At 44.8% G+C, this 18,279-nt stretch overlaps 1 protein-coding gene across 1 annotated transcript in view; it reads left to right on the top strand.

Annotated features, from left to right (window-relative positions):
• Positions 1-2,551: 2,551 nt before the first annotated feature.
• grip2b (glutamate receptor interacting protein 2b) overlaps positions 2,552-18,279 on the top strand; it is a 185,655-nt gene continuing 169,927 nt past the window's right edge. The window contains exon 1 of the mRNA XM_078542930.1: positions 2,552-2,643. Coding sequence (XP_078399056.1) covers positions 2,604-2,643 — 40 coding nt within the window. The 5' untranslated portion in view covers positions 2,552-2,603. The remainder of the gene's footprint in view (positions 2,644-18,279) is intronic.

Consider the following 18,279-nt stretch of genomic DNA (forward strand, 5'->3'; position numbering starts at 1 on the left):
GCTTCGTCAGTTGCTGTCCTCTACTCTCAGCCTCTCCCCTTAAAACTAAGGCTTTTACTGATCACTTGTTCATCAACCTGATTTTGTTCCAAGCTGGCATGCCTGAGCAGAGCATTGCTGTTGAAAATGTCCATGGGCTGTGAGACTGAACGATCGAGGAGCCCAGCCTGGTAGCCTGAACAGCTGTTCAGCAAGGAATCCATCCTCCGAGGGCAAGCGTCCTGGATTACTGTTTCCTCTCTGCGGGTGAAGCTGGCAGCTTTGTAGTTTGCCATTGGGCTGTTTAAACTGCCTGTCATTGCCACTGCCTTGCCCGCTTGTCCTTCCGACAGTCCAACAGTGCTCCACTCAAAGCACCTGTTTGGAAATGGAGCAAGTAAAGGAACAGTGATCAGTAACCAAGTTGCTTCTAGGATGGAGGGAAACCCAATCGGAGGGTTGTGGGAAAACAGATTTGCAAGGGCAGAGGAGTTGAAGGTGGATCTTTCTGAGGAGACAAGCGATGACAGTTTTGAAAGGAAGGGGAGCAGACAGTACCCGAGCAGAGCGACACATTTGCAATGTCAGCCAGCACGGGGAGGCAGCAAGTGATGTCAGGCCCTCTGTATATTAGTGGGAGTGGGGTCAAGGCAGATGAGTGGAACTTGGAGAAGGCATGGAAGCCAATATAAAAGGAATTAGAGATTGAGGGTTTAGGGCTAGGGTAGGGATGTCAGATGTTTGGCTGGATGAGAAAGAAGAATTTCTTGTATTTCTGGTTAAAGGTGAAGTTGGAGGGGCAGAGTGGATTATCTTTGTCCCCAACACAAGCCTTGGTGGTGGCGTAGTGTTGATGTCACTAGCCTAATCATCCAGAGGTTGATGCTCTGGGGACATAGGTTCAAATCCCACCATAGCAGCTGGTGGAATTTAAATTCAATTAATAAATCTGGAATATAAAACTAGTCATCAAAAATGGTGACCAAATTATCATTGATTGTTGCAAAAACTTGTCTGGGTCACTAAATATTCATTAAGTGAGGAAATCTGCTGTCCTTACCTGGTCTGGCCTATGTATGACTCCAGACCCACAGCAATGTGGTTGATTCTTAAATGGCCTAACAAGCTACTCAGTTAGTGGTTTGGTTTGGACAATAAACAAAAAACAAATCATCTGGTCATTATCACATTGCTGCTTGTGGGAGCTTGCTGTGCACAAATTGTGATGCCCCACCTTACAACAATCACCACACTTCAGAAGTACTTTATTACTGTAAAGCGTTTTTGGATGGTCTGAGGCGGTAAAAGGCGCTACAGAAATGCAAGTTTATTTTCATTCTTTTAACACACTCATTAACTGCTTATGAGGTTACCTAACCAAACTCACCAAAAACAACACAAAGAGATCCCCAGCTCAATAGGTAAAAGGGTAAAGAGAAAAGGAACCGATTTATTGACTTTTTTTTCCAAAAAAAGGGCGGTGGCTGGGTTGGGGGGTGGGGGGAGTATGTGGGGCAAGGGGGACAGTGCAAATGGCTTGTCAACTCCAACTTCCACTTGTAGTAATCCTCTGGGTCCAAATGCAAAGACGGATGGGATTGAATAATGTAAACCGATGCTCGGCTATTTGGATGACAAGTGGCAACTGGAAAGAGGGAATCTGTCGCCGAGTCACATTAATATTTGAAACCTGTGCTGTCTAGCGGGGATGTGTGTGTGTGTGTGGTAACTGAGAGGAGTCAGTCTGAGTTGTATGGTTGTATATGCTCCGGGGAGGGAGAGGGGGAATGATCCATAAACCCTGGTACAGCAGAATGAAAATGATTGAGGAGCCTGGAATGTGGCTGGGGTTTCAATCCCAGGAGGCGGGGGGAATGTTTCAGGCGATGTTCCTGAGCTGGGAGCAGGAGCGAGTGCTTGTCACAGAGGGCACCCATCTTCATCTGGAGGGCAGCTTCAGAGCGGAGGATCCTCCGATACCCCCATTCAAAAAGGACCAGAGCTGCACGGCAGGGCAGGAGCTGAGCTCGCACTGCCGGGAGGATTAACCCCTTCTCCCTCCCTGCCTGCTGAACGATAGGAGAGAGAGAGAGAGAGAAAATGGGCAACAGGGGCTTGGAAAAGCAAGTTAATGCAGAGGGTTATCTACTCAATTGCTGCAGCAATTGTCAGAGTCCAGGCTACCTGACCACTATATTTACACAGTGCCCTGCCTTACAGTGGCTCTGAAGATTGGACAGAAGGCGAGATTAAAGTTTACTTCACAATGCAACAGAATATTGGACTTTACAAGATAAGGAGGGTCGATTCAAAGCCTGTTTCGTGACTTTGCTTTCTGAGCCTTTCTGTATTATGTTTGGGAAAAAAAAATGTCATGTGGTCTTGCTATGACAATCGGCGCGGAAGTTGCTTTGGTTGGAAGGCTGCGAGATACGTGGAGTGAGCAGTGAGCTGTGTGTGTGAGTGAGTGGAACTGCACAGTATCACTTTGTGACAGTAGCTGGGAGGAGTGGGGGGGAAACAACGTCTTCAACCCACAGCACTAAACCCCCCCCGGCCCCCCCACAAAGAAGTCTGTAACAGAGAGGAGCTGGACAGTTCTTGCGATTAAATTGATTCCAGACATGCTGTGTGGGCTGAGGAAAGACTTACACTCAGACTTTGGTGAGTTCAGAGAGCTAAGTCTCTTCAGTATTTACTGATCTTTCCATTTAACTCTCGACGCGTCGAGTGTGCCTCGGTGAGGGGATAAAGTGGTCTAATGTTCGCAGCCTAACTCCTTTGCCTGCTTCAGAGTTTATAGAAAGGAATTTGTGTGTGTAATCCTTCCAGCGCCTCATGCACAAACAGGTGCTCGTAAAACTGACAGGTCTGCAGAGCAGCGACCGGAGGACTAAAAGCAAGACCTGAACGCAGTGGGTTTCTAACAGGTTTAAATGAGGTATTCTGAGATTTAAAGGAAAGTGGGGCTGGTGGGTTAAAGGGAGAAGTAGAGTTTGGGACCAGTGGGCTAAATTAAGGGAGATTCCAGGTTTGGGCACTGATGGATTCATGGAAGGGCATTAGGATCTGGTGCAATGGGTTAAAGAGAGACACCAGGCTTTGACACCAGTGGGTTCAATGAACAAATATCAAGACTAAACACCAATGGGTTTCTGGGTCTCACCCCTCGCTGTCCCAGTGTAAGTTCTTATTTAAATCCATCAGATGGATCTTCGTAACCATTGTCTATTTGTGGGCTGCAGCCTTATTTTTTCTATTCGTGAGATGTGAGCGTCACTGGCTGGGCCAGCACTTATTGCCCATCCCTAGTTGCTCTTGAGAAGGTGGTGGTGAGCTGCCTTCTTGAACCGCTGCAGTCCCTGTGGTATCAATACACCCATAGTGCTGTTAGGGAGAGAGTTTCAGGATTTTGACCCAGCGACAGTGAAGGAACGGCGATATATTTTCAAGTCAGGATGGTGAGTGACTTGGAGGGGAACTTCCAGGTGGTGGTGTTCCCATCTACTTGCTGCCCTTGTCATTCTAGGTGGTAGAGGCTGTGGATTTAGAAGTTGCTGTCGAAGAAGCCTTGCTGAGTTGCTGCAGTGCATCCTATATTTGGTACACACTGCTGCTATTATGCACCTGTGATGGGGAGAGTAATGTTTAAGGTGGTGGATGAGTTGCCAATCAAGCGAGGCTGCTTTGTCCTGGATGGTGTCAAGCTTCTTGAGTGTTGTGGGAGCTGCACTCATCCAGGCAAGTGGGGAGTATTCCATCACACTCCTGACTTGTGCCTTGTGAATGGTGGACAGGCTTTGGGGAGTCAGGAGGTGAGTTACTCGCTGTGGCTCAGTAGGTAGCTCTTTCACCTCTGAGTCAGAAGGTTGTGTGTTTATGTCCCAGTCTAGAGACTTGAACATAAAAGCCAAGGGTGATATGCATTGCAGTATTGAGGGACTGCTGCAGTATCAAAGGGGCTGCCTTTCAGATAAGACATTAAACTGAGGCTTTACCTACCCTCTGAGGCAGGTGTAAAGGATCCCATGGCACTGTATTGAAGAAGAGCAGGGGAGTTATTCCTGCTGCCCTGGTCAATATTAATCCCTCAATGAAGAGCAGGCAAACAGATTATTTGATCATTATCACATTGCTGAATGTGGGAACATACCGTGTGTTACTTGGCTGCCATGTTGTTTATTTTAGCTCATGTGAAACATTTATTAAAAGCATTTATGTATGACTTTGTGTTTTGGTATTTGTGGCGCTGTGTGTGATTTGCTGTTCACTCGTTTGTGTGCATATCTCTTGTGTCTGTTGCACCTATGTGTTAAATCTTGACTTTGGCTCTGTTTGTCTGATGTATACATGTAAAAGAAAAAAGATGCTTGCATTTCAGTAGCACCTTTCATGACCTCAGTGTGTCGCAAAATGTTTGAAGCCAATGAAATACTTTTCTGGAGTGTAGAGACCGTTGTGATGTAGAAAACACAGAACCCCTTTTGAAAGCAGTGTGATCGTGAGCAGACACTCTGTTTCAGTGATGTCAGTTGAGGAATAGATATTGTTTGGGACACCAAAGGAGACTTTGCTCTTTTTCAAAGTGCTAGGGGATCTTTTCCGTCCACCTGAGAGGATAGGCAGGGCCTCAGTTTAACATCTGCTCTGAAAGAGGGCACCATTGTGTTGGCTGAAATTTGTTCTCAAGTCTCCAGAATGGGACCTGAACTCACAACCTTCTAACTCAGAGGTGAGGCTTCTGCTACTGACACTGTTCGTGCGTGTTATGCCTGATGGATGTATGCCTACCTGGTTATATGTGCAATTATGTGAGTATCTGGTTATACAAGTGCTACCCGCAGAGCATGTATATCAGTTTTTATTTAACTCTGGTTATGTGTGACTTTCAATTCATTGACTGCAAAACAAACTGGGATGCCTTCAGGGCTCATTCTGAGCTGGGAGAAACCATCCCTGTGATTAATGTTCCATTAACTTTGACGGGTGCAAGATCACGAGATCGCTTCCCACACTGTCCAGAACTGGCCAAATGATTTCCTCCTTCCACTGCCTTCAGAGCAGGCCAGTTATTTTTATGGAATAGAGTTGTAGCAAACTTATCATCATTAAAAACATCATACTGCTGGAAATCTGGAATGAAAACAGAAAATGCTGGGCCTACTCCTCAACTCTGGCAGCATCTGTGGAGCGAGAAATAGAGAAAGGTCATCGACCTGAAAGATTAACTCGGTTTCTCGCTCCACAAATGCTTCTAGACCTGCTGAATATATGCAGCTCCTTCCATTCCACTGACCATCATCACAACATGGGCTTATCAGCTGTTGCCACCTCAACATCTAAGGACCTTTTGTGAATGTTGACAGTGCAAATCCTGTGCTTTTCAATTCAAAGAAAGAAAGACATGCATTAACTATAGCTCTTTTCACAACCTTAGAACCCCCAAGTCACTTTATAACCAATTAAGTCCTTTTTGAAGTGTAGTCACTGTAGTAATGGGGGAAAACCCAGCAGCTAATGTGCATATAACAAAGTGAATTTCTGTTTAGGGAGGTTGGCTGAAGGATAATTATTGACCAGGGATAACTCTCCTTCTCTTCTTTGAAATAGTGCCATGGAATATTTTACAAGTCCTCAATTTAATATCGCATCCGAAAGGTGGCACTTCCGACTGTGCAGCACTCCCTCAGTAATCTGCTGGAGTGTCAGTCTGGATTCTGTGCTCAGGTCTCTGGAGTGGGGCTTGAACCCACAACCTTCTGACTCAGAAATGAGAGTGACACACTGACACAGACACATTAAGAGTATTAATTAGAATAGAAGAGTATAAGACATTACAATATGAACAGAAAATGCTGGAAATACTCAGCAGGTAAGACAACATGAATTTTCTGCTTATATTTCAGATTTTCAGCAGCCACAGTATTTAACCTTTTGTAAAAGTACATTGGACATAGTTACAGTAATGGACTTGCTTGTTGCTTTGTGTGATTAAGAGGCATTACTGCATTCTAGAGTCCATTACTTGTTCTTTTGAGCAAGTGTGCTCCAATAGTGGAGCACACTTAAAGATTGATAAAATATCACATATATTACAAGTGATAAAATTTTAGTGAATGAGTAACAGTGGATCTGATATAAGGTTGTGGTGCAGGTAATGTTGAATTCTCATCATTGTGCTATCAACTAGGGTTGCGATTGTTTTATGTCAAGTTTCTATCTGTGCTGTATGCCCAAGTGCTCCCCTAGCAGAGGGCTGCAGTACTCAGAGGTAAATTAATTGTTCAGTGACCTGGGACTGCAAAACGGTCAGCTACTTACATGCGCACTGTCGTATGCATTAGAGTACCCTGAGGGTCATGCGCTGTGGGCGCTCAGTGCTTTCAGAGGTACTGCCCATGTACACTTCTGAGGGACTCAAAGATGTCACTATCGCTAGGCAGTTCCTTCATGTCTCTGGTCGTACCTCTACTGAAGACCATCTCCTCACAAGGCACAGGTCTCTGCATACAGAAACTGGGGCCTTTGCGCACCTTCCTAATGGTTATGCTCCAGATTTTGTCCGAGATGGTTTGGAACCTGCTTTATGGATCTTGCATCCCAAACCTTCCACGGCGGCAGTGGGAGAATTTATGCCAGGTGCATCTGTTATTGAAGATGCAAACCTAATGTCTACATTGACTCTTCAGTGTAGTGTTGAGAGAGTGCTACATTGTTGAAGGTACTATCCTTTGGGTAAGACAGTCAATCGTGTTTCTGTTGGTCAGAAAACCAGGACAACTGCTTGCTTTTGTATGATTTGAAGGTCCATTTTCAAAGACTTGTCCTGATGTCCTCACCAACATTCCCCCCTCAAGCAACAACAGAAATAGGTTACACGCCCCTTCATCTAGTTCCTGTCTGTGGGATTTTGATGTGCTGAAACCAGCCACCATGTTTGCCTGCAATACAATGATGACTGTACTCCAAAGGAACTCATTCTAGGGGAATCATTTTTGAGCATTTCTGAGAATTGTGACGAGGGACACATTCTTTCCACCTCTTCCTTTCCAGGTGTTGAATGGTAGAGTAGAGAGACACTGCCCTTCCAATCGCTGACACCTTTCTCTGTCCTACATCCTAGTATGTGCAATTTTGGGAGGTAGGGGGTCAGAGCAGGATGAGCTGTGGGCACCCCCTCTCTGCACCGTGGAAAATTTCTAATTTTAGATTAAAATTAAGCATTCTGCTTTTAATGCAAAAAAAACCAAACAATGACGGGGTGCGTTTGGATGTGGCCGCTTCCTTTGGATGAGAGATAGCTGCATGTGAATTAATAAGCAGACAGGCTTACTGCACAATCAAAGTATCTCCTCAGCGGTTTCACTGATTTGGTGCAATGTGTTAATGTGCTGAACGTGGCAATCTGTAACACATCGCCCAGCCTCATATATAGCACTATAACCCCAGGCAACTGATTCACCTGGAGTTACAAAACATTGACCGCATGAGATTGTTGAATCAATACAAGTTAATTCTGTAAATGGAATGCAAATTCTTAGTATGAATTTGTTTTCAAAATTACTCTTAAATTAATTTAATGGACCTTTGTGGTGGAAGAGATTAAAAGGAGATCAATTTTAGTCTCAGGCTGAGCCAAAGAGTATTTGGATGACACTGAGTCCAGTATTTGTGCAAACAGGGGGTGTCCAAGTCCAAGCTGCTTCAGGCTGAGTGGATACTCAAGCTTTTACAACATAGTCCATAGGGAATAATGTTTGAGATTTGGACCAGCTTTAGAGCTTTGAGCATTCAGGAATCTTCACTCTCCAGAACCAGGCCTGAAGCCTAAGGACCAGCAGCAGTTGTAACAGGACCATAACCCTTCCTGTTTTCCCTCCCCCACCTCCATTTTAGTTCTAATGTTGTTACGTTGAGAGTGAGTCAAACATTTTCCTGTTTTGATGAATCTCTTAGCATTTTCCATCATTGTACTAAATATTGAATCAATATCTACATGATATCTAATTTAAGGCCCAGAGTTCTTTTGCCCTCAAAGGAAGAAAGACTTGTATTTATCTAGCACTTTCCATGACCACTGGTTATCTCAACACCTTACAACCGAGTAAGTACTTTTTGAAGTGTAGTCACCGTTTTGTGATGTTGACTGAGGGATGGATATTGGCCAGGACACTGGGGATAAATCCCCTGCTCCAAATAGTGCCACAGGATCTTTGACATCCACCTGAGCAGGCAGAAGGGGCCTTGGTTTAACTTCTCAATCAAAAGGTGGTGTAGCACTCCTTCAGTGTTCTACTGGAGCATCAGCCATGATCACTGTGCTCAAGCTCTGGAGTGGGACCTGAACCCAGAACCATGTGCTCTAGAAATGAACATGCTACCTTTTGACCCACAGCTGTCATAGTCAAAGCTACTTTCTTCCTGGACAGCAGATAATCTTTACTGGGCAGGAAGAGAAAGCGGTTTGTGTACTCTGGAACTTTGGCTGTGAGCTACACTCATTTGCTGAATGAATTCATTCGAGGAGCATTTCTTACTCTGCATTGGAAAGTGAATTTATAAATCTGCTTTGTTACTTGCAGGTGCTTCTGGGTAAATGCTTTCAAAAATGATTTCTGATTGTATATCATAGTTGAATATTAACCCAACACAAAGTCTCTCAAAAGGAAAGCACTCACATTTATACATTGCTAAAATATTTAATTTTCTGTAATTGCTCCCACCACCTTGGGCTAAAAGGGACAGGGGAGCTAAAAAAGGTTGAATTTAGGAGGGTGGTTGCAGGAAAAAAGACTTCCATTTATATAGTGCCTATCACAACTACCAGATGTCCCAAAGCGTTTTACAGCCAATGAAGATCTTTTGAAGTGTAGTCAATGTTGTACGAAATGCAGCAGTTAATTTGCGCACAGCAAGCTCCCACAAACAGCAATGTGATAATGACTGGATAATTTGTTTTTGTGATTTGATTGATGGATAAATGTCGGCCAGAACAGTGGGTTAACCCCCCTGCTCTTCTTCAAAATAGTGCCATATCCATCTGAGAGGGCAGACGGGCCTCAGTTTTAACATTTCATCCAATGACATCACCTCTGGCAATGCAGCACTCCCTCAGTCCTGCACTGCAGTATCAGCCTGTGCTCAAGGCTTGGAGGGGGACTTGAACCCACAACCTTCTGATTTAGTGGTAAGGGTGCGACCAACTGAATCATGAATGACACAGTGGAAGCTTCTTTCTCCCAGAGACAGCAGATAATCTGTTGCTGAGCATGAAGAAAGAAAGATGTTTCAATCAATTTTACTTTTTTTTTAATTAAGAGAAAGACCTACCATAGACTGAGGTGTATAAGTCGACCCAGCATATAAGACAGCGCCATGTTTTCAGCCCCAAAAATCATGTTTGCATATACTTGGTGTATAAGTTGACCACCCCCACTTTTCAATCACGACATGCTATACTCGCATTAGTAGTCAGCCTCAATCTTTCACCCCACAAAAGGATGTTTTACTTACTGGTACCTTATAACTGGGTGCAAGGGTTCAAGTAGGTGATGCGGACTGTGTTGCAAAGATACATGGGAGTTAAGACATGTTCACACAGAGCAGACCCTGTGTAACAAACAACAAAGATGGCCACACCCATGCCAGCGGTTCACTTTACTGCTCGCCATATATGTCGGCCCCTGTTTCTGGAGGGATATTTTGAGGCTTCAAAGGTTGACTTAAATGCTGACATCAACAGTAATTGAAAAGAAGAAATTTGAAAGACATCTTTGCGTACTGCTTGTTGCAGTCAGTGCCACAGGCAGCAAATGTAGAACTGTACGCACTCCATCCAGATGTTGTACTTGCCCATATCTGGGTGCATTTCTAACGAGGGTCTAGACACACATTCCCAAGGGTAATTTAGAAATCTTACTGGAATAAGCATGCCAGGTTGAAGCAGGAAGTGGGGAGAAGAGAGACAGTATGAACGGAGCAGGGAGAGTCGCGAGGCAGATTAAATTGGGCAGATGGAGAGGGTCCGGTTCAATTAAAGCAGAGTGGGGAGTAGTATGCCAGCGTGAGCAAACGAAGGTGGAGAGAGTGCTAGGGATGAGGACGAGGAGGTTGGAGGGCAAAGAGTATCTGCAAACTGTGAGGGGAAGGGGACATTATTGAGTGGGAGGATGTGACTGCTTCTGTGAAGTTAAGAGGAAAATGCCCCGTTGAAGGGTAGAAACGTATGTTAATGTCGCTGTTTTTGGAGATGGCTCCGATCCATTTGTTCTGCTGAAAGCCCAAGAGATATTTATTTTTCTTATTCGCTTCTGATTAAAAGTGTATGCGATGTAAGGTGTAAAAGCAGCTAAAGTGAACCAGAAGAGACCAATTTTCGAGTAAAACAATAAATTTTCCATGAGAATATATCCCCGGGCTCTCATGAGAAATGCACCAGATGTGGGCGAGTGCAACATCTGGATGGAGAATGTACAGCTCTGCGTTTGCTGTTTATAGCACCAGCTGCAACAATCTTCACTCAGCGATGCCTTTCCAATTCCCTCTTTTCAGTTAGAAGAACAGACCTGATTAAAACATTCCTTCTCCCTTCCCGCTAACAGATTATCTGCCACCCCAGGAGAAAGGAGTTTTTAAAGATAAAGGAAAATAATTAATTCCCCAATGGGTCGAAAGTAATTTCCAATAAATTTGTGCAAACGGGTCCTTCCGTTTTAGGAATTTAAAAAAGTCACAATGCCCGCGTATTTTGTAGATTTCAAAATGTTGACCAAATAAAGAGGATTCTCCATCCCCCCAACCCCCCACCCCTGCCCCCAACCTTTAATCAGGCAGGAACAACAGATATGACAATTAGCATTTATAAAGCATCTTTAACACAGTAAAACATTCCAAGGAGTTTTGCAGGAGCATTTGTCAAGCTGCCTCAAAGAAGAAAAGTACAGCACAGGAATTGTTAAATAAAATTTGACAACAAGGTTTGAAAATGCTCCTGAATCTGGACAAGATAGGTCAATTCCAGAGGCAAATCTAAATAAAGTCTTAGGCATTAGAAGTACACAGATGTGGAATGAAATGGGCATCAGGAGCTAGAACCTGGTCAGAATGGGGTTTGGAATCTGTTTCTGAAAGTGAAAGCACTGAGCCCAGCACCAGAGAAAGCCCTGAAAACAGTCTGGTGTCTGGCTTCGAAGAAAAGAAGAAAGGTTGAACAGGTCGGGCCTATACCTATTGGAGTTTAGAAGAATGAGAGATGATCCTATTGAAGCACATAGGGCAGGATCTTTCGCTTGGTGTGTGGGTGCGTGCCCGACTCGCCCGAGCGTGAAATAAAGTGCGTTGATGTCGGCTGAGCATCTCGATGTCAATGCACACTCTCGCGATAGTTCGGTCGGTGGGCACGCGCGGAGCTGACAGCGCGCCCGCCGACAATGAAAAGACCTATTAACGCCATTAAGTTAGCAATTATGCTGAATTTTTCACTGCCCGTTCAACCTAACGATTGGTGGGCAGGCGAAAAGGCCAAGTGGCCTTTGCATTTTTTAGGAAACCTCATCCACGGGCAGGATGAGGTTTCCTAAAGCAAATAAAAATAAAATAAAAATTTTACACTTGAATTAAAACATGTCCCTGCTCATGTGACAGAGGGGACATGTTTTATGACATTTTTATGTTGTTCATTAGTTTTTTTAAACAGCGCTTCATCTCCCTGAGGCAGATCCACTTGCCCTCCTCCCCGTGCCCTCACAGGCAGCGCTGCCGCTCGCGTTCCATGCTGGGCGGGCCTTGATTGGCCCACCCGTGTAAAATCGCAGCGCGGTGCTGATCGCGGGAGGCGGTTGGCTTCCTGCCCACCCCCGCCAAGGGCAAAATTCTGCCCATAAGATCCTGAGGGGACTTAATAGGTTAGATACCGGAAGGATGTTTCCACTTGCGGGGGAGACTAGAACTAGGGGAGACAGTTTAAGAATAAGAGGTCTCCCTTTTAAGATAGAGATGAGGAGAATTTTTTTCTCCCAGACGGTCGTCGGTATATGGAATTGTCTTCCCCTGAGAGCAGTGGAGGCTGGGTCATTGAATTTATTCAAGGCCGAGTTAGACAGATTTTTGATGGACAAGGGAGTCAAGTGTTGTGGGGGACAGACAGGAAAATGGAGTTGAGACCACAACCAGATCAGCCATGATCTTATTGAATGATGGAGTAGGCTCGAAGGGCTGAATGGCCTACTCCCGCTCTTAATCCTATCCTCCTGTGTTCCTATATTAAGATGACCAAAAGCTTGGTCAAATAGGGATGTTTTAGGAGCGCCTCAAAGAAGGAGAGATGAATAGAGAGGCAGAGAGGTTTAGGGAGGGAACTCCAGAGCTTAGAAGCTAAGCAGATGAAAGCACAGCTACAAATAGTGCAACAAATCGGGGATACACAGGAGAAAAGAATTGGAGGATGCAGAGTGCTCAGAGGATTGTGGGGCTAGACAAGGTTACAGAGCTTGGAAGAGGTGAGACCATTGAGGGATCGGAAAACAAGAGTGCAATTTTTGAAATTGAGGTAGATGGGACTGTAATGAGATGTAAATGGTGGTGCAGCACTTACAGATGTCCGAGTTGCTGCCATTTTCACTGGTGCTGTGAAATGAGTGACTGCCCATCAGTACTTAATGCAGAGCAGCCTTACAAATGGTTCTTAGAGAGATGGCTGCCGAGATCAGCAGAGCTGCGTTAACCTTCCTCCCAGCCAGCGAGCTTCTTTAAACATGTGTGCACCTTGCCAGCATGATTCAAAAGAGGCCCAACCGTGACTGCAGTGCATTCAGCCCCCTTCGCATCCAATGGAAGAAGCCACTTAAAAACCAACTCCTAAGCGCCATGGGCACATCCCCATCCTATTCCCCCATCCCACCCCTTCCCCAGTAAATAAATCTTGTGCCTTAAACACTTGTGTGTGCCTTCAGATATTCAGGTGATTATAGTCTATTTTCTCCAATACAGTTTAAGCTACAAACTCGTGTCCCGCTGCACTTTCAGTGTCGTTACTTGTTTTCAGATGTCAGGTACTTATATTCAGAGTCGTTTCAGGGCTGCATTAGCGTTTCCAAAATTCTTAGTCAGCCTTTGTGGGTTTCTTAAGCTTTACATGAAAATAATAAAAAATAACAGTGATAATGGAGAAAATAATTCTGAAATCAATCTGTAACCATGGAAACTGATGGTCTGAATGGTTCCTGGAGAACGTGTGCTGTGGCAATGCAGTGATTTATTTCTTTTAGAGGGAATTTCTCAGGGATTGGATTGAAAGCAAACTGCAGCATTGTATTTCACTTACTAAAACCTTCCAAAAGCCATCTCTATGTTTAATAAATTAATGTCACTAAGCTTCCCAACTCATCTACTTTGCAAACTGATGTTGTCTCTGGACCGATGTGTTTCAAGGAGGGAATCGAGGCAGCTACATTTCACAGCAGAGTGCATTGTAAATTTACCAGAAAGGTACTGGGACTTAGACCTTTCTGAGGACAGGTTGCAAAGTGTGGTTTATATTCCCTTGTGTGTCAGCTGTGGCTTGGTTGGTAGCACTCTCACCTCTCAGTCCCAAGGTCCTGGGTTCAGGATGCGCTCAAGGGCTTGAGCACAAAAATCCAGGCTGACATTCCAGTGCAGTACCGAGGGAGTGCTGCACTGCTGGAGGGTGCTGGAGACGTTAAACCGTATGACCAGAAAATCTCTTTTTTGTGGTGTTGATTGAGGGATAGCTCCCTTGCTCTTCGAAATAGCACCATGGGTTCTCTTGCATCCACTGGGGTAGGCAGATGGTGCATCGGTTTAGAACCATTCTAAACTGATGCCCCAAACTGATGCCCCATCTGCCTATTCCAGTGGATGTAAGAGAACCCATGGTGCTATTTTGAAGAGCAGGGGAGTTATCACTCAACCAACGCCACAAAAAGAGATTTTCTGGTCATTGTCACATTGTTGTTTGTGGGAGTTTTCTGTGCACAAATTGATTGTTGCGTTTCCTACATTACACAGTGACTACACTGCAAAAGTACTTAATTGGCTATAAAGCACTTTGAGACGTCCGGTGGTCATGAAAAGTGCTAAATAAGTGCAACTCTTTCTTTTTTTTCTTGGCTGTAGAAAATTGAGGGCTAATCTGATTGAGGAGTTTCAAATGACAAAGGGATTCAATAGGGTAGGTACAGAGATGCTGTTTCCCTGGCTTTGGGGAATCCAGAACATGGGGCAAAATCTTAAAATGAAAGTGAGGTCATTTGGAGTGAAATCTGGAAACACTTCCTTATGCACAAGCTAATGGGACTCTCTCACCTCCAAAAAGCTATGGATGCTGTCAATGGAACTTTCATGACTGAGATTGATAGGTATTTGTTAGGGAACAGTATCAAGGGATGTGAAGCTAAGGTGGGAAAATAGCATTGAGTACAGATCAAAATCAAATGAAATTGTAGAACAGGCTCGAAAGGTTGAATGGCTCCTGTTCTTGTGTTCCTGTCGATTGAAGCTCACACTTATCTCCCCCTTCTCCAATGTAAGGCCACACTGTTCTTCCTTCTTCCCTAATTCATCCTGGTACCCCATCCCCTGTCCACTTTTTACTGGCACTCTCCTTTCCCCATCCCTAGATTCATACTGCCATACGTCAGCCAGGATTTTCCGGCCCCACCCACCGCCGGGATCTTCCGGTTCTGCTGAAAATCAATGGCCTTTTGGCTGGCCCACCACATCCCCCGCACTGGGCCCAAAGCACAGCGGTGCCGGAAAATCCCAGCCTTTGTCTAACTGCCCCCAGCTAATGCTACACACTCCTCCCCTCCAGTTAGTGCTGCCACTTCTGCCTACTCCTTCCTCTCTCAGTTTGTGCCAGAGCTCCCCTTTCCCCTCCTGTCCTCCCACCAGTTACAATGGCATGCTCCTCTCTCAGCACCATGCCCATTCCAGTTCCCTGCAGCAATCCAATCAGACTGGGAGTGCACAATGTTTTCAAACCTGCCTGTTTTGGTGCAGTTCCTTCCTGCTGACTTTGTGCAACCACCTCTCGTCGGTGGCCATTCACATTGGTGTGGATTTCAACACTGTTAGAGCATTGGCCAGTTTGACACGTTGGCATCCTACACCCATGAGGTGGAAACGCCACTGGCAGCATCCCACAATACGGTTAGCGCTAGTTCAGCAAACAAATCATCTCCTCCAGCTCTCAGTCTGGGGCCTTTAGACAGGACTAATTAGATTGTATTGTTCTATGGTCAGCACTAAGTAGGCTGACAGCGGATCATTTAGCTACATGTGGGGATCATCAGCATTGCACATCGTCATATAATTAAGGAGACGTAAAGCAACAGTCTGCAGAAGATCCCTGATGCCCAACACAAAGCACAACATTTTCTAATTTTATGTTTTTTTACGTTTTCTTTTAATTACAAATGCAATGCGCTTTATTGTGATATATTCTGACCACCATTCATGACAGCACAGCCCCTTTAACCCGTTACCTTTGGCAGATTTGCAGCTCTTCACACAGGGACGAAAGAACCATCTTATTTATAGTGATGTTTAGGGACCATTTTGCACATCGATAATTGCTTCCTGCAATGGTCCCGAATCGCTTTGGTTAATGTCTTGCAGTTTTTAAATGGTTGAGCCCTCGTAAAGTTGGTCTGAGTGCCACACTGTGACAAAAATTGCAAACGAAAAAATGCAGCCCATTTGCTTCATGTGGTAAATGGCTCATTACAGGATGCTTTCTAGAGCATTCTCTTAATGAGCAAATCTCCAGCCTTTTAGTTAAAGCCGTGATCCCTTGGTCAACTGTTTTCTTGTTGAGCAGTCCTGTGTTCTTTAACAAAACAAAAATCTACATTCTAAAATATCCTGCAAAGAATACACATCATACTTTAATGCCTGGCTGAGCATTCAAAATTAGATCTCTGGCTCTTTAAATTTGTCCGTCATCCGATAATTGGCAGCTTAATATCAGTTCAGCGAATCGACAATAAAAATAGAAAATTGCAGGCAACTGCTCAGTCTGGCCTAGTTGTGACTTCAGTCCTACACCAATGTGACTGACTCTTGACTGCCCTCTGAAGTGGCCTAGCCAGCTGCTCAGTTGTATCAAATTGCTTGTGGTTTACAGTGAAGGTCCACCACCACCTTCCCAGCTCAAACTAGGGATGGGCAATAAATGCCAGCCTTAATGATGCCCACATCCTAAGGATGAATAAAAACAAAATTCTGGGGAGGGAAACCTTAATCAGAAACATAGAGAAATAAAAGCAGGAGTAGGTCATTCACCCTTCGAGCCTGCTCTGCCATTCAACTGATCATGGCTGATCCTCTATCTCAATGCCATGCTCCTGCTCTCTCCCCATATCCCTTGATGCCTTTAGAGTCTAGAAGTTTATTTGCTTCATAAATATATTCAGTGACTCGGCCTCCACGTTCTGTGGTAGAGAATTCCACAAGTTCACCACCCTCTGAGTGAAGAAGTTTCTCCTCATCTCAGTCTGAAATGGCCTACCCCGTATCCTGAGTTTGTGACCCCTTATTCTAGACCCCCCCAGCCAGAGGATACATCATCGCCGCATCCAGTCTGTCCATCCCTGTCAGAATTTTATGCGTTTCGATGAGATCCCCTCTCATTCGTCTAAACTCCAGTGAATACAGGCCTATACGGCCCAATCTCTCCTTATATGACAATCCTGCTATCCCAGGAATCAGTTTGGTGAACCTTTGCTGCACTCCCTCTATGGCAAGTATATCCTTTCTTAGGTAAGGAGACCAAAACTGCACACAATACTCCAGGTGAGGTCTCACCAAGGCCCTGTACAGCTGCAGTAAGACATCCTTGCTCCTGTACTCAAGTCCTTTCGCAATGAAGGCCAATATACCATTTTCCTTCTTAACTGCTTGCTACACCTGCATGCTTGCTTTCAGTGATTGGTGCACAAGGATACCCAGATCCCTTTGTACATCAACATTTCCCAACCCATCACCATTTAAATAATACCCTGCCATTCTGTTTTTCCTACCAAAGTGGATAACTTCACACTTATCCACATTATACTACGTCTGTATTTGCCCACTCACTCAACTTGTTTAAATTGCCTTGAAGCCTCTCAACATCCTCCTCACCACTCACATTCCCACCTAGTTTTGTGTCGTCAACAAACTTTGGTTCCCTCATTGATATATGCTGTGAATAGCTGCAGCCCAAGCACTGATCCCTGCAGTACCCCATTAGTCACCGCCTGCCATTCTGAAGACCTATTAACCTGGAACAAAGGGATCAACGTAGCACGAAAGCAGCCTGTCACACCTCCTCAAATAATTTCTTCAAGCTGCTTTCAGCCACTTCATGCAGCCCACCCCACATACAGGGTTCCTTAATTCAAATCATTTTAGCACAAAAAACACCTTTGACTTATGAGAAGTAGATGGCTAAAGCTAATGTCTGCAACATAATAAATATGTTTTAAAAATACTGAAAAAGAACATTGCTACATTTACTTATAAAATTGATCTTTAAGTTTTAGGATTTCCTGGAAGCAGCATCCCCTGTAAGGCTTGTCCTCTCCCCGGGGCCTGGTTAGGGTTTTCACTCCTGTAGGATTACCTGGGAGTCTGCAGGAATTAAAGACTAATATCTGGGACACTACTGTGAGCCACCTAGGAGACAAGAAATCATAGAGGCCTTATGTTTACTTTCACTTATTTGATCACCTACATTTATTGTTTATAACATTATTGAAGATGGTCAGAAAAGGCCATTTGTCTGACAGCCAACATTGATCCAATAAAATAAAGAGTTTGTTCACTTTCCAATGGGGGAAGGTGGGCAAGTGTGAAGAGGGTCATAGCGTGTGACCACTGGCCGGAGTGTGAGGGCTGGGCGGTTAAAGGCAGGAAGTCATTTGGTGAAATCTCCAAGAGTACAACCAACCAAAGTTGACAGCCCTTGGCTTAGGGCTTGAGTTATGTTTCAGTCCAAGGCCTTGGACCTTGAAATTCACACTCCTTTTGACACATGGAGCTGAATTTTCGCTCCTGAGTCAAGAGAATGCACCTTGTATCTTCAGATTTTCGCTCCAGAGGGACAGGTGTTAACAGGAGTCAGACTCACTGCACCTAGAAACAGTGTGGAGGCAGCCACAGAGGCTGCAGGGTGCATAGGTAGGCCTTTTAAAGGCTCGCCTTGGTACTCTTGGACAATAAAACAAGAACAGCCCTTTAGACTTCACCCCTCACACCCCCCCCCCCCACCACCATACATTCCCCATGCCCCATCCATGC

The sequence above is a fragment of the Cetorhinus maximus genome, chromosome 6 (genome assembly GCF_964194155.1).
Source record: "Cetorhinus maximus chromosome 6, sCetMax3.hap1.1, whole genome shotgun sequence".
NCBI classification, from domain to species: Eukaryota; Metazoa; Chordata; class Chondrichthyes; order Lamniformes; family Cetorhinidae; genus Cetorhinus; species Cetorhinus maximus.